At 42.8% G+C, this 17,684-nt stretch overlaps 2 protein-coding genes and 1 pseudogene across 5 annotated transcripts in view; 2 read left to right on the forward strand and 1 right to left on the reverse strand.

Annotated features, from left to right (window-relative positions):
* LOC113931870 (transmembrane protein 180-like) overlaps positions 1-15,086 on the reverse strand; it is a 45,864-nt gene extending 30,778 nt beyond the window's left edge. The window contains exons 1-4 of one of the 4 annotated variants that reach the window (XM_027610000.1): positions 15,062-15,086; positions 14,193-14,548; positions 10,381-10,555; positions 8,680-9,405 (exon numbers count right to left, since the gene is read on the reverse strand). In XM_027610000.1, coding sequence (XP_027465801.1) covers positions 8,680-9,405; positions 10,381-10,555; positions 14,193-14,248 — 957 coding nt within the window. In that variant the 5' untranslated portion in view covers positions 14,249-14,548; positions 15,062-15,086. Of the gene's footprint in view, positions 1-8,679; positions 9,406-10,380; positions 10,556-13,279; positions 13,385-14,192; positions 14,891-15,061 lie in introns of those variants that run through there. The other 3 variants (XM_027609999.1, XM_027610002.1, XM_027610001.1) reach the window with 3 other exon arrangements.
* Positions 1,065-1,702, forward strand: LOC113931980 (annotated as a pseudogene).
* A 163-nt stretch (positions 15,087-15,249) lies between the features above and the next one.
* CDR2 (cerebellar degeneration related protein 2) overlaps positions 15,250-17,684 on the forward strand; it is a 28,314-nt gene continuing 25,879 nt past the window's right edge. Inside the window, exon 1 of the mRNA XM_027613814.2 lies at positions 15,250-15,645. Coding sequence (XP_027469615.1) covers positions 15,567-15,645 — 79 coding nt within the window. The 5' untranslated portion in view covers positions 15,250-15,566. The remainder of the gene's footprint in view (positions 15,646-17,684) is intronic.

Genomic DNA, 17,684 nt, shown 5'->3' on the forward strand with positions numbered 1-17,684 from the left:
TCACTATACCCAACAGTTAAAGTGACTTAGACAAATAAATAATAAAAACAACAAATTCCAATCAGCTGTCATTTTTTTCTTTTTACCCCAATAATTTATGTAAGTGTCACTTCTCTGGAAATTAAGAATACACTTAAAGCAACTTTGGGTTTCCACTTTATAATGATTTTTTATTGAGGTCAACAGAAATTCATGTTAGTATGAGGGTTTGAGAAAAGGGATTGTTGAAATCTTTTGGCCATGCTTCCCTTAAAATGTAATAGCCAAGATGAGTAAGTCACGGGGATAAAAGATGCAGCATAGAGAACGCAGCCAATGGTATTGTAATGGCATTGTATGGTGAGCACAGCATAACATACAGACACGTGGAATCACCACGTTATATACCTGAAACTGAGGTAACATTGTGTGTCAACTACACTTCAATAAAAAGTCTAAAAATTTATAGCCAAGAGAGACGGGGAGAAAGTACTTGCTGAACACATATCCAACAAGGGACTTGTCTCTAGACTATGTAAAGAACTCTTACAATTCGGTAAAAGTTGATGACAAACACTCAATTAAAAAATAGGCAAAAGATCTGAACAAACAATCCACCAAAAAGGTATATGAATGGCAAGTAAGTACGTGAAAAATACACTAACATAATTAGTAGCCATTAGGAAAGTGTTAAATCAAAAACCACAATAAAAAACTGCATACTAAAACTAGTATGGTTAAAACTAAAAAGACTGATCATAAGCATCGTTGAACAAATGGAACACTTTTACATTACTGGTAGGAGTGTAAAATGATCTGGTAAACACTTCAGCAGTGTTTTTAAAAGTTAAACACATACCTACCATGCAACCTAACCATTCCACTCTTAGGTATTTACCCAAGAGAAAGAAAAGCATACATCCATTCGAAGACACAAATGTCCATAGCAACTATATTTGTGATAGGCCCAAACTGGAAACAACCCAAATGCCAATCAAAAAGTGAATGAAGGTCCGCCCTTTCTCCCTCAGGGCTCAGTCAGTCGCGCTCTTTGCGCTCAGCCAGCGGCCCTCGGGCCGAGGGTCATGGGCGGCCTCTTGGGGCGCGCGGCGCTGCCGGGGCTGCTGAGCGGCACGCGGGCCCCGAGCCCGAACCTGCTCGCGTGCCCCAGCTCGGGAGGGTCCTCCTGGACCCGGGAGCGGACCCTGGTTGCAGTGAAGCCAGATGGGGTGCAGCGGCGGCTTGTTGGGGATGTGATCCAGCGCGCTGAGAGGAAGGGCTTCAAGCTGGTGGGGATGAAGATGCTGCAGGCGCCAGAGAGAGTCCTTGCTGAGCACTACCATGACCTGCAGAGGAAACCCTTCTACCCAGCCCTCATCAGCTACATGACCTCTGGCCCCGTGGTGGCCATGGTCTGGGAAGGCCCCAACGTGGTCTGCTCCTCAAGGCCCATGGTAGGACACACCAACTCAGCTGAGGATGCCCCTGGCACTTCAGCGTCCACATCAGCAGGAACATCATCCATGCCAGCGACTCCATGGAGGGGGCCCAGAGGGAGATCCAGCTATGGTTTCAGAGCAGTGAGCTGGTGGACTGGGCAGACGAAGGCCACCAGAGAAGCATCTACCTACCCTGGGCACTCAGGCTGCCTTCAGCTACCCCAGCAGCCACCCAGGATCAACTAACTACCTCTGTCGTCCAGAACTTAAGCCCACACCTATGATTCTCCCTTCTGTCCCAGACCACCTCCCTGTCTACCTTCTGCCCCACCCCAGCCCAGAGGGGTTGAGCAACCAACTTTATGTTCCCTTTAGTATCCTAAGGCAGTAAGAAATCGGACCAAATCCTTTCTGTACCAAAGTGCCAGATAACCTTTGGGGCGTCTCCAAAAGTGTGTAGTGTAACCACCCTTCCCCCAAAGGGGGGTGGGACATTAAAATTCGCTGTGTTGTGTGGGGGGGGTGAATCGTTTATTATAGTTTCTGCCATCTCTGAGGTAGGACTTTATGCAAAGTTGTAAGAGTTTGAGAGTACAAATAAAGCTTACTCTCATACACCAAAAAAAAAAAAAAAGTCAATGAAGAAACAAATTGTGATATATCCGTACAATAGGATACTCTTCACCAACAAAAAAGAATGAAATATTGAGGGTGCCTGGGTGGCTCAATTGGTTAAGCATCTGCCTTCGGCTCAGGTCATGATCCCAGAGTCCTGGGATCAAGTCCTGAATCGGGCTCCCTGCTCAGTGGGGTGTCTGCTTCTCCCTCTGCCCCTCCCCCAGCTCATTCTCTCTCTCTCAGAAAAAAATTGATATCCACAAAACATGCAAAGGAATCTACACCAAAAAAATAGTACATACTATATTATTCCACTTACATAAAATCTAGAAAATGCAAACTAATCTATAGTGACAAAAAGCAGGTGGGTGCTTATCTGGAGATGAGGGAGGGTGGGGAAGGGCTGGAGGAAGGGATTATAAAGGGGCTCAAGGAAACTTTGGGGGGTGATGAGTATGTAAACTATTTTGAATGTGGTAATGGTTTCATGGAACATACATATGTCAAAATGTACCAAGTCACACAGTATAAATAAACGTAATTTATTGAGGGTCAATCATACCTCAATAAAGCTGTAACAACAACAAAAGATGCCTTTCTTTCAACTCTTACATTTTTTTCCAAGTACTTAATAGATCATGAAAAACAACAACTGGGGCCTGTGTTAAAAGCTGTTAAGCATAGTTTGTAACAGAAAACTACTGGAAATAGCCTAAAATCCATCTACAGTTCAATTATGAACACTGATGTAATTTACCCCAACACAGCTATTTTTAAAAAGTAGATTTACATATGACATGGAAATTTCCATAACTTTTTAAGTTTAAAAAACAGGATACCCAAAACTCATAGATGTTTCAATAGTGCATGAATCTTTACAGCAAACATACTATTTTTGTGGGTGCCTGGGTGGCTCAGTCGGTTGAGCATCTGCCTTTGGCTCCAGTCATGATCCTAAGGTCCTGGGATCAAGTCCCGCATTGGGCTTCCTGCTTGATGGGGGAAGTCTGCTTCTCCCTCTGCCCCTTCCCAGCTCGTGTGTGCGCTCTCTCTCTCAAAAATAAATAAATAAAATCTTTAAAAAATGTATTAATTTTGTAATACAAAAACAAAGAAAAAAAGAAGTTATGATTTGCTCAAATGCACAGCAGTCCTTCACTCCATCAGAATTCAACCGTCTGGCGCTCTCTACCCAGAACATGGCTATGAACTAGAGGAAATGAAAAACATCTATGGGAATTACTTGGTAAAGCTCATGTATTTTGCTTTGAAAGAGCCCCTCAGGTCTTCACTAAATATCTATCTATCTAAATATTTAGGAATAAATTTAATCAAAAGAAGGGCAAAACGTATCCTCTGAAAACTACAAAGCATTGTTGAAAGAAATTTTAAAAGATTGAAACAGATGGAAAACATTCTGTGTTCATGGGTCAGAAGATTTAATATCACTAAGATAGCAAAGTACCCACACTGATCTACAGATTCAGAGCAATCCTATCAGCATCCCAGCTGTCTTCTTTGTAGAAATTGACAGGCTGATTCTAAAATTCACATGAGTTTGCAAGGGAGCCAGAATAGCCAAAACAATCTTGAAATAGGAGAACAAAGTAATAAGGCTCACACTTTCCAATTTCATCAAAAAAGTGAAAAGATAACCCAAATGGGACAAAAATTTTGCAAATGGTATTTGCAAATCTGATAACAGATTGTATCAAAAATATGCAAAGAACTATTACACCTCAGCAGTAAAAAGACAAATAACCCAATTAAAAACTGTGCAAGTGAACTGAATAGGTATTTGTCCAAAGAATATATAAAATGGCCAGTAGCATATGAAAAAATTCTCAAAATCATCAGCCATCAGGGAAATATATATCAAAATATCAGTGAGATGCTATTCCACTCACTAGGATGGTTATAACCAAAAAGACAGGTAGTAGAAACTGCTAGTGAAGATTTGGAGAATGTTAGTACACTATCAGTGGGAATATAAAATGGTGCAGCCACTTTGGAAAATAGTCTGACAGTATCTCAAAATGTGAAACAGAGTTCCTACATCTGTGTGTCCATGCAAATAGTTGTGTTAATGTTCATAGCAGCATTACTTATGAATAGTCAAAACGTGGAAATAACCCAAATGTTCATCAACTCATGAACGGATAAACAAAATGTGGTGTATCTATACAATGGCATATAATTTGGTCATAAAAAGGAATAAAGTATTGATACCAGCTACATCCATATAGAAGTCCAGAATGAGTAGGGAAAGTAGTAATGATTGCTTAGGGCTGGGGGGTAGGGAGGACAGGGAAATATGCGGGCAATAGCTAAAGGGTATGACATTTTTTTTAAAGATTTTATTTATTTATTTGACAGAGACACAGCGAGAGAGGGAACACAAGCAGGGGGAGTGGGAGAGGGAGAAGCGGGCTTTCCGTGGAGCAGGGAGCCCGATGCGGGGCTCGATCCCAGGACCCTGGGATCCTGACCTGAGCTGAAGGCAGATGCCTAACAACTGAGCCACCCAGGTACCCCTGAGATTTTTTTTTTTTGAGGTAATGAAGTGTTCAAAAATTGACTGCAGTGATGGTTACATATATCTGTAAATATACGAAAAACCATTGAATTGCACATTTTTAAATTTTTTTAAAGATTTTATTTATTTGACACAGAGAGAGAGAGAGGGGGGGAGGGAGAGCATGAGCAGGGGGAGGGGCAGAGGGAGAAGCAGACTCCCCGCTGAGCAGGGAGCCAGACATGGGGCTCAATCCCAGGTGACCTGAGTCAAAGGCAGATGCTTAACTGAGTGAGCCACCCAGGCACCCCACATATTTTTTTTTAAAGATTTTATTTATTTCTTCATGAGAGACAGAGAGAGAGAGAGAGAGAGAGAGGCAGAGGGAGAAGCAGGCTCCCAAGGAGAAGGGAGCCCGATGCGGGACCCGATTCCAGGACTCCGGGATCATGACCTGAGCTGAAGGCAGACGCCTAACCATCTGAGCCACCCACGCGCCCCCACATATTTTTTTTAAAGATTTTATTTATTGGGCTCCTGGGTGGCTCAGTTGGTTTGGTGTCTGCCTTTGGCTGGGGTCATGCTCCTGGAGTTCCTGAATAGAGTCCCACATCGGGCTCCCTGTTCTGGGGAGAGCCTGCTTCTCCCTCTGCCCCTCACCTGGCTTGTGCTCTCTCTCTCTTGCTCTCTCTCTGAATAAATAAATAAAATCTTTAATTTATTTATTCAGAGAGAGAGAAAACATGAGTTGGGGGGAAGGGCAGAGAGGAAGAGAGAATCCCAAGTAGGTTCCACGCTGAGCATGGATCCCAATGTGGGGCTCCATCTCACAACCCTGAGATCATGACCTGAGCTGAAACCAAGAGTTGGATGCTTAACTGAGCCACCCAGGTGCCCCAAATTGCACATTTTAAATGGGTGAATTGTATGATATGTGAATTACATCTCAATGAAGCTGTGAAAAAAATCTATTCTTTTTATTTTTTATTTATCATTATTATTTTTATTTTAAGTAGGCTCCACACCCAGCATGTGGCTTGAACTCACAACACTGAAATCAAGAGTCACATGCTTTACCAACTGAGCCAGCCAGGCACCCCTACTCTTTTTATTTTTAACATAAGAGTTTAACAAACTTTTTTATTTTTACTTAGAGGAGATACTATAGACAAGTACATGATTAAAAGTGTGAAGATGTATATATATATTATTAGACATATTTATATAAAAATGTATATATATTTTAGTATCTAATAATGCAGACAAGAGCTCAAACAGTTCCCCATACTGGGTCATTGAACATAGGAGCAAACAGCTTGACAAACTTTAAACTGTCCTGAAGGAATAGCATCATTTCAATATGCACACCCAGTACCGGGGACTATTCTGATAACCCCAAAATGATACTCTATTTGGTACACTCTGCTAAGTAAACCATGTAAATATAGTACATTTTAGAGACGGAATCTAAAAGTGCATAACTCTAAAGGCAGATGCCTCTGAACCTCCCTGTTCTCATCTGTAAGCATAAGAAGAGTCTCTCCCTTGAAGGTGGTTGTGAGGATTAGGTGAGATAATGTGTACAATGTGCTTGGCATGGTTCATGGCACATAGTAAGCACCCAATGTGACCCACCATTTTTACGGTATATACAGTAACCAAACTATGACAAAGGCCTCGAGCTAATCTTCAAAAAGACAAACCATATCCTGTATGCTTTGCATAAGAAAGTGTGGCAAAACATGCAGAAGAATGAAACTGGACCATTTCCTTACACCACACACAAAAATAGACTCCAAATGGTTGAAAGACCTAAATGTGAGACAGGAGTCCATCCAAATCCTAAAGGAGAACACAGGTAGCAACCTCTTCGACCTCAGCCGCAGCAACTTCTTCCTAGAAACATCACCAAAGGCACAGGAAGCCAGGGCAAAAATGAACTATTGGGATTTCATCAAGATAAAAAGCTTTTGCACAGCAAAAGAAACTGTCCACAAAACCAAAAGACAACCGACAGAATGGGAGAAGATATTTGCAAATGACATATCAGATAAAGGGCTAGTATCCAAAATCTATAAAGAACTTACCAAACTCAACACCCAAAGAACAAACAATCCAATCAAGAAATGGGCAGAAGACATGAACAGACATTTTTCCAAAGAAGACATCCAAATGGCCAACAGGCACATGAAAAAGTGCTCAACATCGCTCGGCATCAGGGAAATCCAAATCAAAACCTCAATGAGATACCACCTCACACCCATCAGAATGGCTAAAATTAACAAGTCAGGGAACGACAGATGTTGGCGGGGATGTGGAGAAAGGGGAACCCTCCTACACTGTTGGTGGGAATGCAAGCTGGTGCAACCCCTCTGGAAAATAGTATGGAGGTTCCTCAAACAGTTGAAATTAGAGCTACCATTCAATCCAGCAATTGCACTACTGGGTATTTACCCCAAAGATACAAATGTAGGGACCCGAAGGGGTACGTGCACCCGATGTTCATAGCAGCAATGTCCACAATAGCCAAACTGTGGAAAGAGCCAAGATGTCCATCGACAGATGAATGGATAAAGAAGATGTGGTATATATACACAATGGAATATTATGCAGCCATCAAAAGGAATGAGATCTTGCCATTTGCAACGACGTGGATGGAACTGGAGGGTGTTCTGCTGAGTGAAATAAGTCAATCAGAGAAAGACATGTATCATATGACCTCACTGATATGAGGAATTCTTAATCTCAGGAACAAACTGAGGGTTGCTGGAGTGGTCGGGGTGGGAGGGATGGGGTGGCTGGGTGATGGACATTGGGGAAGATATGTGCTACGGTGAGCGCTGTGAATTGTGTAAGACTGTTGAATCACAGATCTGAAACAAATAACGCAACATATTTTAAGAAAAAAGAAAAAGAAGAAGATAGCAGGAGAGGAAGAATGAAGGGGAGTAAGTCAGAGGGGGAGACGAACCAGGAGAGATGATGGACTCTGAAAAACAAACTGAGGGTTCTGGAGGGGAGGAGGGTGGGGGGATGGGTTAGCCTGGTGATGGGTATTGAGGAGGGCACATTCTGTATGGAGCACTGGGTGTTATGAACAAACAATGAATCATGGAACAGTACACCAAAACAAATTATGTAATATATGGTGATTAACATAACAATAAAAAAATTAAAAGAAAAAGAAAGTGTGGCAAAACTTAAAATATTTTAGAACTATTTCTATCCCACATGGTTTAAATATTCTTGAAACCATGTAAACATGTAAACAGTAAAAACTCATCTGTCTAGAATGACTTATTTTCTGAAGAGAATAATGAATTTTACTTATTTAATTATGAAAATAGTAAAAACCCGTATCATAGCCTAGGTTAAGTCATATTTTGGGGTGATATATTTAGGTGAAGGAAAGCAATATGATTCATCAACTCTCCAGCTGGTGTAAAAAACCCAGCAGGCTGGTGTACTTTTTGAAGGAGGATATACCCTTTCCAGTAATGGTCATGAGCATGGAATTTTAATAACCTTCTGGAATTCCAGGACTCAGTCTTTTAGCCAAGTGTTTTGAAACCTGGCTTCAAGAATTCTTGATCAAGTAACCCTCTTCCTTATAGTAGTTACAGGAACATTAAAGGCCTGGGTAAAGCAAAATTGCCATTTATTTCCATCCAAACCTCTGCTATGGTTTAAGTGAGAAAGCTCAGGAGAACAAAATTCAAAAGCTAAATATTTCAAATATCGTGTGGCTCTGCTCTCATTAGGTTCTCTTTTCCTTTTTCCTTTCATTTCTTGTTTCCATTATGTTTCTACCGAATCTTATATAACACCTGGGGCTCTGAATCTTTGGTCTCTTTCTTTTTTAAATTGAAGTACAGCAGTCACACATGTTATATTAGTGTCAGGTGCACAACATAGTGATTCCACAAGTCTATATGTTATGCTGTGCTCACCTTAAGTGTAGCTACCCTCTGTTATACATTATTGCAATATCATTGACTCTATTGTCTTTGGGTCTCTATGAGTGTCATTTTGTCAAACTACTGATACAATCAGGTTTTTAATCTCCTCAGCTAGGTAAGAGTTAAACCTTTATCCCTGTAGAAAGTTACAGGAAGAATCATCACATACCTGTGGGCAAATAAAGCCTGCCCCATACATGATGCTCCTTATGGAAGAAGGAAGAACATCCTTAGGAATGAGATTATCTGCAAAGATCATCATGAAGTTATTGAAGAAGGTTAAATGGAAGACTTGGAAGAAATTCGTTATCAGAAAAAGGTGAAAGTTTTTCTGGGTCAAGATCTGTCTTATCAGTGAGACCATGGAGGTCCAGGGGAGATCCTGTTCACTTTCTGAGAAAAGGTTTTCCCCAGGGCTTCTTGTAGGTTCAAAGTGTTTCATATGGTATATGCCAGTGTAAATGCTGGCCATGGCAAGAATAGCAATGACCACAGCAACAGCCTGAAAATTGAGTAAAATTTCCATGTTATCGGAGATGAGGGCACAGAAAAGGACACTGGTGGATCCTACCAGTGATGTCATTTGGCTAATTTTAATAAGCTGAAGCCGACTTTCTTGTCTCGTGAAAATCTCTGCAAACAGTGTACACTGGGCTTGCTGAACAAAGGTAAGTGTGCTATCAAAAGCACATAATGATACCACCAGGTGAAGTCCACTAAGCCAGTCACCTTCTTGATAGTATTTCCAAGGGAACCAAGGAAGCAGGAAGACTACTGAGTATAAAGGGGCACCGTAAAAAACAGAACAATGTTGACTGGAACAGCAGTCGGCCTGAGAGTTGTTGTGAAAATACCCAGTCAGGTCATGAAGAGCATTCCAGATCATTAAAATCATCTAGGAGAAAAAAAAAACCACAGGATTATTTTAGTGTGGTTTATATTGATGAAAATGACTCCTGAATTTTTACTTAACGGGAAGTAACAAAAACCAAGGGGGGGCGGGGAGGAAAAGTTCACTGCTTTCAGAACCATCAGGGGGCGTATATCCTGTAATAGCCATAATCCTATTGGTTAATACCACTCCAAAAGCCAAAGTGCGTTCACTTTGTGTTTAGGCATTGTACAAATATTTATATCAATTTATTAAATCCTTAAAATGATCCTATGAAGCGGGTGCTACAATTATCCCTACTTTACAAATGAAACTGAGGACCACAGAAGTTAATCAATTTGCCTAGCTAATTAATGACAGAGCCAGGGTCTGAGCCAAAGCAGATGACCGCAGAATCTTTCCTTTCAGTCATTATGTTAAACTGCTTCCCCATAAGGCACACAAGGCCATGCCTCTGCAGAGAATGATGACCTGTATATATACCATGATGGAGTTTTACGTAATTCCATTAGGAAAGGTTAAAATATCAATGTTTGCCATTGCAAAATGCCAAAAAATACTAAGTAAGTCAAGTATATTGTTGTTGGTAATAAATGAGTAACATTATAAAATATAAGGGTTTTAAGACCATTAACTCTATCCACTCTGACTATATAATTGGTAATGAGTTACAATACAATTTGTGATTACCATGGACCTTTTCAAGACATAGAATATCTTAATAATAATTCTAATTGTTCCATATAAGTGAATTTTCCAGATAGCCAAAGATTTCCCTTTAAACTCTAAAGCTTTTATGTTTCAAGTGGCAAACTTTTAACAGTTTCTTTGCCCTCAGAGGATCTTGGACATAGATAACCTTTTCTTGAAAAGTCAGCTGTGTGAAGAATCAGCTCTTTGGAAAATCATAATCACATACAACTGTGGGGAAGGAGAAACTCTGTCCTAGGTGATATAATAATGAGGGCTCCATCTCACCTGGGCTTGGTAAAAGGCCACTTCTGAAATCTTGTACAGATGTAAAAAAAGCTTCACAGAGTAGAAACTGAAGACAGAATTTAGCATTTCAGTCCCTAATGTTATCATAGAATATGCCCAAGCAATGGGCTTGATACTTATAAGTATCATTTTCCATGCAAAGGAATTCTTCTTCCTTTTGTTTAAAAAAAAAAAGGAAAATGGTTAAATTCACTGTTTGCATATAATAGCTGATGGGTGGCAAAATTCCACTGGACACTAATTTAATTTTAGTTAAGTAAAAGTCAAAAACCACTAGCTATCACCAGAGTCAACACTTTAGTTTCTTGTCCATTCACTCAACATTTTTTGAGAAGTTGCCAGGGACCCTAATTTTCATAGAGTATAACTTACTTTCATATATATATGAATTCATATATATATGAATAAAAATATATATTTAAAAAAAAATTTTAGTGGGGCACCTGGGTGGCTCAGTCGTTAAGCGTCTGCCTTCGGCTTGGGTCATGATCCCAGAGTCCTGGGATCGAGTCCCACATTGGGCTCCCTGCTCAGTGGGAAGCCTGCTTCTCCCTCTCCCACTCCCCCTGCTTGTGTTCCCTCTCTCACTGTGTCTCTGTCAAATAAATAAAATCTTTAAAAAAAAATTTTTTTTTGGTAATCTCTACACCCAACATGGGGCTTAAACCCATGACCCCAAGATCAAGAGTCACATGCTCCTCCAACTGAGCCAACCAGGAGCCCCTACTTGAATATATTTTTAATAACTCTTCCAAGTTATAAAAGCGAGATTTATCCATGAGTTTGGATATGCTTTTTTTCTTTAAATATTTTTGTTATGTTAATCACCATACATTATATCATTAGTTTTTGATGTAGTGTTCCATGATTCATTGTTTGTGCATAACACCCACTGCTCCACGCAGAACATGCCCTCTTTAATACCCATCACCAGGCTAATCCATCCCCCCACCCCCTGGATATGCTTAACTAGAGGCCAAGGAGATGTGTCTATGGCATTATTATCCTCCCTACTTGGGAGGGTGCAACAGAAAAGGAACAATGAGGTGACATCCTTTAGCTAAAGCCACACAGAAGGAATAGAACCTTTCATCTTAGTATAAAGTTGACCATTCAGTAATTACAGACTTGCTTTGGAATATTTATTCTTGGTCTTCTCTGGACAGACTGTAACTTTGGCCCAAAGGACATATCTAAGATGGATATTAGAAATAACACATTCTGGGGGTGCCTGGGTGGCTCAGTTGGTTGAGCGTCCAACTCTTGATTTCAAGTCAGGTCATGATCTCACAGTTGTGAGATCAAGTCCTGAGTCGGGCTTGAGATTCTTGCTCTCTGCCCCTCCCCCCACTCGCATGCACTTGTTCTCTCTCTCTCAAAATAAATAAAATCTTTAAAAAAAAAGAAATAACACATTCTGGTCTTTGCTCTGATATGTATGTCCCTCTTAAATCTGAACTATTGTCTCAGTCTTTCAATGACTTGATTTATGCAACTGGAAAATAGGAAAAGTTTAGCCAAGCAAGAGGTGGGTACAGATTCATCTTCCTTTTATCCCTGACTATAGTTTAAGATAATACCATGATTTTTCTGTTTTATCCCTACCTTCCTGGAATATTTGGCCAGGTCTGCACAATCTTACTAAGTCACAAAACAGACAAATATTCAGATAACTCAAGAGAAGTTACTTGCTTAAATAATCCTTGGGAATTAAGCAGGCACTGCAGTCTATACTGCCCAATTTCTTAGGGGAGGGCAAGCTACAAGCGAGGAGTGAACAAATGACCAAATTATCTAAGTCCCTGAGCTTCACTTTGCATTGGGTAGAGCCAAAAATGATTCCAAATCTATGGGAAGTAGGGCCCTACAATTAAAAGGGATTACGAAACCCATATGCAGACCAAGCATTGTCTGTAGACTGAATAAAGAATATTTTGCTCATATGTGTACTACTATTCTTAAAATGTTTGTAGATTCTGCTGTAATGATAAGATACCGTCTGAATTTTTTTGTCATTATGCAGTGCACAAACACTTGAAAAGTACAAGCACCATTATGTGGCGGTCAGTCAATATTTTTGGCTTTAAAGGTAATACTCAGATTTGAAAAAGCTGGAACTACCGGTGAAGACCCCATTCTAGAGAGTTACTTTTGGCCTAAGTGAGAATGAAGATTGAAGACTGGGTTGCCAAGAAGGCCAAAACAAGGGAGTCAGTTGAACCAAAAGCCAAGATACAAATTTAGTTCACCAAAATGAGGCACTCTTCTTTTTCTTAGTTTTATTTCAGGCATGCTGAAACAAGAAGCATGCCACACCTTCTGAGCTGATCTATCACTAAGTCAGGAGGTGGGTATTTATAAACTCAGAATTTTGCAAAGGGTCATAAACTTGCCGAGTTAAATTTTTCTGAAGATTTTATTTATGTGAGAGAGAGAGTGCATGACGGGGAGGGAAGGGGGAGAAGCAGACTCCCTGATGAGCTGGGAGTCCAATGTGAGGCTCGATCCCAGGACCCTGAGATCACAACCTGAGCCCAAGGCAGCAGCTTAACTGACTGAGCCACCCAGGTGCCCCGAGTTCAATTTTTTAAAAAAGAATTTGAGTTAAGCACCGACCCTGTCTGAAACGTATGAATATAAGGTTTTATTAACATTATGAAAAACTCTTGTAGCCTGAACTTCTCTTTGTTTATATATACTGAGAGGAGGAAGTAAAATCACCCTCAGTTCCAAATCCCCCTTATTTCCATTTGCAAAAGGAACTACCAGTATTTTGCTTTATATTATTTTTATCATAGTACTTATTTCAGTATCAAACTGAAAATCACCACTTACAATTGTTTTTAAAGCCACTACTACTATCTAAATCTCTCCTTACCTGATTTTACTACAGCAACAAAACACAAGCAAAAATATTGTATCTTTACGAGCAGGGACAAAAAACTTCTGAAACTGGTTCTTCTTTACCACAAAAGGTTTTATACTGAAGAGTTTAAATAGCAAAATGGTATAATGATTAGGCTGGGCAGGTGTACAATGTACCCATGAATTATTAAATGAAAACCCAAACCCTTCCTTTTAGAATCAACTTGGCTTGTTATTCACTAACCTACTACTACACCAACTAATATTAATGTCACGGAAGAGGCTGTTCATGATTACTTCTAAGTTTTGACTAAGCAGACTATAAAAGAATGATGGAGACCCCTCCAAAGCATGGCTTTGAGCAGCGAAAGCTAACATTTCTTTTTCAATGCAATTTTTGTTCACACTTTCCCAGGGAAAAAAGTTTCCCCAAAAGGTGTCCTTAAAAAGAACCCACAAATACCAAAGACAAAGTCTTTTTGCCATTTTAAACTATCAATAATGTTAACTCTCCATATCTTTCTTCTTTTTTTGTTTTCAAAGGAGAATATGAAAGAACGTTTCAATACACTGACCAATTTGATTTGGAGTCCGATGAGTTATTTGCCATGAAGAAAAAAGCTAGCACTTTCAGTCTTGCGGATCAGTGACTATGGGAGACGAATCTCTTGAAGGTCAAATGCCTGATTCTAGACCTTCAGCTTCCACAAATCACCGTCAGCAAATCCTAAATCCAATCACCTCTCTTTCCAAAGAGCTCAATGTGTAGTGACTTACTTTTAGATTAAGATAGTTGGCTTTCTTTTCTTTTGGTTCTGGACTATACCTCTACCTGAATTTTGACAATTAGGGCTATAAGGTAACCTACCTTTCTTCTTTAACCTAGCAATAAAAAGTGATCAGTAACATTTTGCCTTTTAGTATACCTGAATTCAGAAGGATTTGCGTTTACCATTCCTCCTTTATTCCTTTCCAACACCATTATTCCCTCTACATTTATTATTTGGCATTCTACTATAGGAGAGAGCGCTGCTGTCTTCTGTCAGCCGATCTTTACCTTTACACCGAGGTCGAGAACAGTGACCTTCCGGTCACCCCATTTAAGAATTTCTGTGTTTTGTCTGCACGATGATAGGAAAGCCGCACCCCACAAACAGTATCAACTTTAACTCTGTGGAGAACGAAGTTCACTGCCCTGCTGGCCATCAAGTGCTAGGGCTGCACTCAATTCCCTCCAGGTGCAATGTCGTGAGCCCGGGTACTTAACTGGCGATCTTTGAACCTTTTAAAAATCGTGTGCAAAAGTGCTTTTAATTTTTTTCTAAGGAGATACCTTCAACTGCACCCTTTTCCGCCCCCGGATACTCAAATGAGCCCTCCTTTTCAGGGGAAGTGAGTACAACTCTCAGTGGGTTGGAGATGAGCACTCAGATAATCAAGGAGAAAACAGCTAACAACCCTAAACTCCCGACCGACCCTTAATTTCCCCAGATCGAGGAGCGCAAATCTGGGAGTCAAAAGACCAGAAGGGGCCAGCCGGGTACCGGACCCCGGACTCCCGGCACCCTTCGCGCCTCCGCTTGCACGAAGAGCGCCCCACGACAACCGCCCACTGCTCGGGGGCCGCACTCCCGGCCCTCGAGCCCGCGTAGCCTGTCCACCCGCTAACTAGCCGGCCGGACACCCGCCACAGGCGCCACTGAGGCCGCCACTTCCACACCCAGCACTCGGAACGCTGGCCCAAAACCGCCCCAACGCAGAGGAGAGGGCGGGGCCCTCGGCCGCACCCCTTCACCTTTCCCCCGCCTTCTTTGTTTCTTCTGGAGTCGCCATTGGCTGCTTGCCCGCGAGACCGGGCGACCCGCGGGCCTGCAGTGAGACAGGATTGGACGACGTCGCTGCCGCTCGGCCACCGGCCCGCTCACGATTGGCCGAGGCGCCGCCGGGGGTTTGAATCGCGGCCCCGGCCGGGGAGGGTTCTGCCAAAGTGCCACGTTGGGCCCGGCTGCAGCGTGAGAAGCCGGCTCAGGGCACCCGCCCGGTCGCTGGTGCCGGAGCTCCGGCCGTTGGGCGGCTCGAGGCGGGTCGGGAGGCCGGTCCGCGGCGTGCGGTGTGAGCCGCCCCGTGCGGCGGCGGCGGGGAGCAGTTCTGGTCAGGAGACGCGGCGGAGCCTAGGCGGCGTCGCGTCCCGCCGGAGGGCGGCTCTGGCTGAGGGCGGAGGAGCCCGTGGAGCGCCCGGGGCAGCGGCTGAGGCGGGACGGCGGCGGCGGGCGCCGCTGCCCCCGGAGGAGCCGGCCGAGATGCTGGCGGAAAACCTAGTGGAGGAGTTTGAGATGAAGGAGGACGAGCCGTGGTACGACCACCAGGACCTCCAGCAAGGTGAGGGCGCGGTCGCCCCCCCACCTCGGGCGGGCGGCCTGGCCGGGGAGGCTCTCGGGCGCGAAACCGTTAAAAAGTTGCTCTTGCCGGCGGCCAGCGGACGCCAGGTGCGGGAAGGTCCGACGTTCACCTGGCGTGGGCATCGGCCGTGTGCCCTGCCCGCCGGGAGGCCGCTTCTGCGCAGTGACCCTCACCATCCCTGCGTGTGGGCCGGGTACCGTTGGGAGCGCTTCCCGGGTTAGCTGGTTGAATCCTCGCCGCATTACTCGGAGGCGCAGGACGGCCTCTTCCTGGCTTGCACCCCGCGGCCTCAGCGCCTCCGGAGGACCCCCCACCAAGCCCGAACCGAGTGGGAGCTGCTGCAGGTGGTAGGGGTAGCAGTGCTGTGTGGCAGGAACCGTGCCGGGCCCGCCCACCTCACCCGCTCCATCCATTCCTTGGAGAGGAACTTCTCTTGTCCCCATTTCCCAGATGAGGAAAGCGAGGCTAAAACAGCCAAACGACTTCGTTCGAGTCAAGGGTGGAGGCCAGCGGTTTTGAACCCACACACTCAGAACGAGGAGTCGTAGTCACTGCCCAGACCCTTTCTCTCCTTTATCATCGGTTTACAGCTTCAGTTGGGTGTTAGAAAGTTGAATTTGGGGGGGGGGGGCCAATGCATAGTTCACCATATGCCAAGTGAAAGTGACTTGAGGCACTTTTGCGTCCGCCACTTCTTGGCAGTTTGCGCTCTAGCTTTTTAGTTAAAAACAGGCATTCAGATCCTGGCCTGCCTTGGATTTCTTGCTGAAGGTGTCTCCAGAGAGAAATCTTAGAGCAGCTTTCAAATTTGGAGCCAGTGCCCCCACCTTGTTTTGCGTATTAATAGCAGGAATTTGCAATTGGGGAAGCTTTTTGTGGGTTCTTAACACAGGTGCTCATTTAGTCCTCCCGTCAAGCTATGGAGGTAGTAGATAGATACTGTTATTGGGAGAGCTAGGATTTCCACTCCAAACCTCAGAACCAACTTTCTTAGCCACTATTACTGAACACTCCTTAGGAATTTTTTTCAGGCATCTTCGGTCTCTGCAATTCTGTAAAAAGCAACTTTTTCAGCTTTAAACTTTCACTGAAAATTAACATCTCACTTAGTTGAATATTAAATGACCATGATGTTGGTTCATGGCAATCACTGAACTTGGGGTGGGGGGGGATGTAGGCTTGAATAACTTGTTTTGTTTGTCTTTTCTAAGTACAAGCAACTCTTGGGAAAAGGTGATTTTTGATATGTGGTGGACAGTCACTTGAACCAAAGTGGTTCACCATTTCACTGAAATAGCCCAAGCTGTTCAGTGGCTGCAGTGCAGTATGTGCCGTCATGTGTTCTCAATGTCCACAGGCAAATTTGTCTTATATTTTAACCTGTTTTCAAAATTCCCCATAAGGATTGATGGCCTAGTTTGATACTTTCTCCAAGATTAATGAGGAAACCACTGCACAGTTGCAGCATTTCCCTACAATAAATGAAGCAGTTTGTATAATCAAAGCTAAATATCTTTAGCAAGTATTGATCTGTGCAGGCCCCCCTCTTTTTTTTTAAATCTAGCAAACTTAACACATAATAGAGGCTTAGTTTTCATATTTGTTGAACTGAGCACACACAGGGTTACCCTTTTCAAGGCTCTCTTCCATCAGGTGCTTTAGTCCACACTGCACTTCCACCCTGTGGGAAGTTGTTAGGAACAACCAGTTGTAAGATGTCAGTCTATGGGAAACAAATGCAACGTGTTGGCATTACATGTGGAACTCTTTAACCTCTGATCAAAACAAAGCCATCAGATGTTCAAGTTTAATGAAACCTTAATGAGCACAGGTCCGAACCTCCTTAATGTCAGTTTGCATTTGGAATTTGTTCTCTGCTTTTCAAAAAACTTTTACATCTGTTATCACAATGGACTTTGACATAACCCTGTATGTCATAACCAAGTGCGTGGAGTAGGAATAGATGTGAAATTCCAACAATCATAACTCGTGAATATGGCCTGTAGAAGAATGAAGTC

Source organism: Zalophus californianus, chromosome 10 (assembly GCF_009762305.2).
Source record: "Zalophus californianus isolate mZalCal1 chromosome 10, mZalCal1.pri.v2, whole genome shotgun sequence".
Taxonomy (NCBI): domain Eukaryota; kingdom Metazoa; phylum Chordata; class Mammalia; order Carnivora; family Otariidae; genus Zalophus; species Zalophus californianus.